The sequence below is a fragment of the Chondrus crispus genome, genomic scaffold (assembly GCF_000350225.1).
Source record: "Chondrus crispus Stackhouse genomic scaffold, scaffold_359, whole genome shotgun sequence".
Taxonomy (NCBI): Eukaryota; Rhodophyta; class Florideophyceae; order Gigartinales; family Gigartinaceae; genus Chondrus; species Chondrus crispus.
Genome location: NW_005179254.1, coordinates 90,765 through 94,422, shown reverse-complemented (window position 1 = coordinate 94,422; position 3,658 = coordinate 90,765). Strand labels below are relative to the sequence as shown.

The window sequence follows — 3,658 nt, the reverse complement described above, 5'->3', positions numbered from 1 at the left end:
GCAGGGCCGCGGAGAGGGAGGGTGGCGGGCGCGGTGAAGGAGAGTTGGCAAGGCATGTTGTTGCCGTGGAGGACGGGGATGGGGGGGAGTTGAAAGGAGGTGGGCGATGATCGGAGATTGGGATTACGAGCGGACAGGTGTCCTGGAAATTGGCGGTGCAAAATGGATGCAGTGCAGAACACGTGTCGTGGATTTGCAGCGTTTGCGCAGCGAGCGCAGTTTTTCACAAAAATCTCGGAGGCTGTTGTCATATTGCAAGTGGTACAGTAGCGGTAGCGGCCCCAAGCGGCAGCGTTTGTGGAGTAAACTTTGTGACAGCCAGAAAGCAAGTGCTGTAAAAAAAAGCACTGGACCATTGGTCCACTGTACAGTACGTACAGTATGAGATTGCAAATCAAGGGCCACGAAAGCAGCAATAAATGGAGGGAAATAAACTGTTTGCAGGGCGCGATACTACCACTGCGGAGGGTCTAGTCTTTGAGCCTATCCAAGGAGAGGAATGCTGTAGGCAGGGTAGGTAAGTCTTTAGAGATGCGCAAGTCGCACACTTCCTACGATCATCGAGCGGGTCATCCAGCCCATCCCTGTATGTCGCAGGCGAGGGGGACAGACGAACAACCTAACACGTTCAAAACTTCAAGCGTGACGTGTACGTTTTCAAGGAACAGCGCACAAACCACGTTGGAATATCTTTCGCAGCAACTTAGTGCATCCACACGTCTAGCAAAGGCCTCGCCTCTTCCAAAGAAGAGGACAAAGAAGAGGACAACGTGCGCCTGGGCGCATCATCACTGGTAGAGCGGATTGCGCCATACTCATGACGAGGTCAAAAAAATAAATAAAAAAGCCAGAGTAACAAGCAGTGGCAAGGCTTGGCAGGGCTTGGCAGGGCGGTATACATGTATCTGCAGGTTTCCTCGCAGGTAGGTACGGTAAAGTACTCGAGTACAGTAGGCGTCGAAACTCGTCCGGAGCGGGGGCGAGGGATGGAGACTCTTTTGTGTGACATGCAGAGACGCGTCGTGACATACCACCGTCGCAGATGCTACAGGATGGCACGACGGTGAGACGACACCATCCGCCCTTCTAGAGACTGCCATGCCATTTGCCGATGGACCTTTCTCGCCCGTCATGCGGTCATGCCCACGCATTTCATCCGCCCGCCCTCCGCCACGTGTACATTCGACCCTCAGCGCCTGCCTGCTGCTCTTCGTTTTTTCGGTATTTATGTCGGGACACAGTGCGTTGTCATTTGCACCAAAATCTTCAAAGAAACAACCCGTCCCAAAAAAAAACCACCAGGCAAATCCCGCCCCCCACCACGGTACCCACACGGTACGTACAGTATTAAGATCCCCACACTATTCACAAAGAAGTCCACGGCCACGCCCACCACGCCGAACGCTGCTCCAACATCCGCCCACCCCCGTCGGGACAATCCGCAACCCGCCATCTCCTCCACAATGCGCGCCGCCATGCCGCGTCTAGCCACGCTCGCGGCCACCGTCTACTCGCTCCCCGTCGCCCGCGCCGAGCCCCCACGGGCACCCGTCAAGGCCCCGCTCCCGCGCACCGACTCCACCGTCCCTCTCTCTACCCCCGACCAGCGCCGCACCTCAAACCCGGACGACATGGTCCCCATCACCCGCGAGCTGCTCTCGCACCACTACCGAAACTTCCCGGACCCCACCGTCAGCGACGACCTCCGAGCCCTGCGCGTCAGGATGCAGGTCCTCCGAGAGGCCGCGGGCCGCCACGCAGACGTCGACTCCATTTTGACAGAGCAGCTGCCCTCGGGCCTGGACAGCTCCATGTACAAGGCCCGCTGCGCCTGCGAGGAGGCTGCCGAGCGCGTCGAGGACACCCCCGCCTTGGCCGCCTTGCAGGCCCGCCTGCGCGGCTGCGCACACAAGTTCGAGCACTTCCAGATCAAGCAGCGCGAGCACGTCAACTCAGTCATCGACCAGTTTCTGCCGCAGGACTTCCGCGCCTCGCTCTTCACCGCCGCGAAGAACAACAGTGAGAAACGCAACGCCCAGGCCATGCGCGATTTGATGGCCGCCGGCGGCACCGTGCGCGACAAGTACAAGCTCTTGTGGGAGCAGCAGTGGAGACGGAGGGAGAACTTGGCCGCCGTAGGTAACGCTACCGGCGTGTGGAAGTGGCTCGTCAAGTATCTCGCGGGCGTGCCGCAGCCGCTGCTGACGTTTGCCAAGAATATCAACGCCAAGGACGGGCCCACTGAGGCGCTCAGGGAGAAGTTTGGCGCAACCTTGGCGGAGCTTGCCAACTTTGCCATCGCAATGAACGCGCTTTGTGCGGCCGTGGCCAAGGCGGGAGGCGATGAGGCCGCTGCTAGGCTGCTGCAAGAGAGCTTACAAGTTTATGAGAGGGAGATTGACGCTTTTGTCAAGCTTTTGCAGAGAGTAATTACGAATTCTCCCTTCTTTATCGAGCCAGATCAGATCGAGGCGGCCGGGCGGACTAAAGTCAAGCCGCTACATTCTTGATTAGGGTGTCACGAATCATAAGTGTTTTGCACATTTCACACAGATTTTGTACTAATACAGTAGACCAGATTATAGAAATCCACGGCAATGGCGTGGAAGAGGTACAAAGGAAGGGGCGAGCCCCAAGGAAGAGTTTGCAGGTGCAAAGTTGCAACTGTGCACAAAGAAGGATGAGCAGTCATGCGAGAAAGCACAGCAACAACTCTTACATACCACATGTATTGTACGGTATGCCGTAATAAATTTACAAGTCAGGCAACGACGCACCCGACAGCTTGCATTCGATTGTCACAACAGCAAGCTCGACCCTAAACTGATCTCACTGGCCCTTTTCGCCTGATCCGCAGCCTCTATGATGTCACTATTGGTGAGCTTGGACAACATTTTTCTCCTGAGCACGACAACCATACTATTATCGCCCGTAAGTCTCCTCTCCAAAAAGCGCTCAATCTCCGAGCGCACCATGCCCTCAATCTGCTCCTGCACGGGAATGGGAACGACGCCCCAACCGACGCTGGACTCGATGAGCATATCCAAAAAAGGTTTTTCCACAAACGAGATGCGCAGGGCGGTCAAATCCGCCGAAAACGCACAGCGCAAGCGCCCCTTCAAATGAATGCCTGAGACGCGTGCCAAGCTGTTAAAGCCGAGCCCCCAGCGCGTGCCCACGGCGCTGACCGAGACCCACCAGCTATGCGGGGCCCACTCAATTTCCCAGCTCGAGAAAGCGAGCCCCTGCCAGTCGAGCATGGCAATGGCAGGGGCCTCTGTGGCGACGCTGGGCATGGAGCATTCAACGTGGCGCAGCTCGTCGATGGGGTCCAGAGTGCGCAGGGCGTCCGACAGCATGTCGCGGAGCGAGCGGGCGTAGAAGGCTTCTGTCATTTCGGGGGACAGAGCGAGCGTAGACACAAGGTCGCTGGCGGCAAGCTCCCATTTTTGAAGGCGCAGCTCAGCGGAGACGAGGCGGTCCAGCAGCTGGTCGGAAGAAAGGGGTTTGAAATGCGCGCGCAGGAAGGCGGCGTCTTCGGCGGTGGCGTCCGAGGCGGCGGGGGTGGGGGAGAAAGAGGGCTGGAAGGGAGGGGGGCGCTTGTAGACACCGTCGGGAGTGGTGAAGGGGAGTTCTGGAGGTGGGGGGTCCTTCATTT

At 57.8% G+C, this 3,658-nt stretch overlaps 1 protein-coding gene; it reads left to right on the top strand.

Annotated features, from left to right (window-relative positions):
- Positions 1 to 1,139: 1,139 nt before the first annotated feature.
- Positions 1,140 to 2,801, top strand: CHC_T00000569001 (hypothetical protein). XM_005718053.1 is given in 2 exon segments: positions 1,140 to 2,510; positions 2,511 to 2,801. The coding sequence occupies 1 exon segment, from the start codon at positions 1,140 to 1,142 to the stop codon at positions 2,508 to 2,510; it is 1,371 nt and encodes a 456-aa protein (XP_005718110.1). The 3' UTR covers positions 2,511 to 2,801.
- The last annotated feature ends 857 nt before the right edge of the window (positions 2,802 to 3,658 follow it).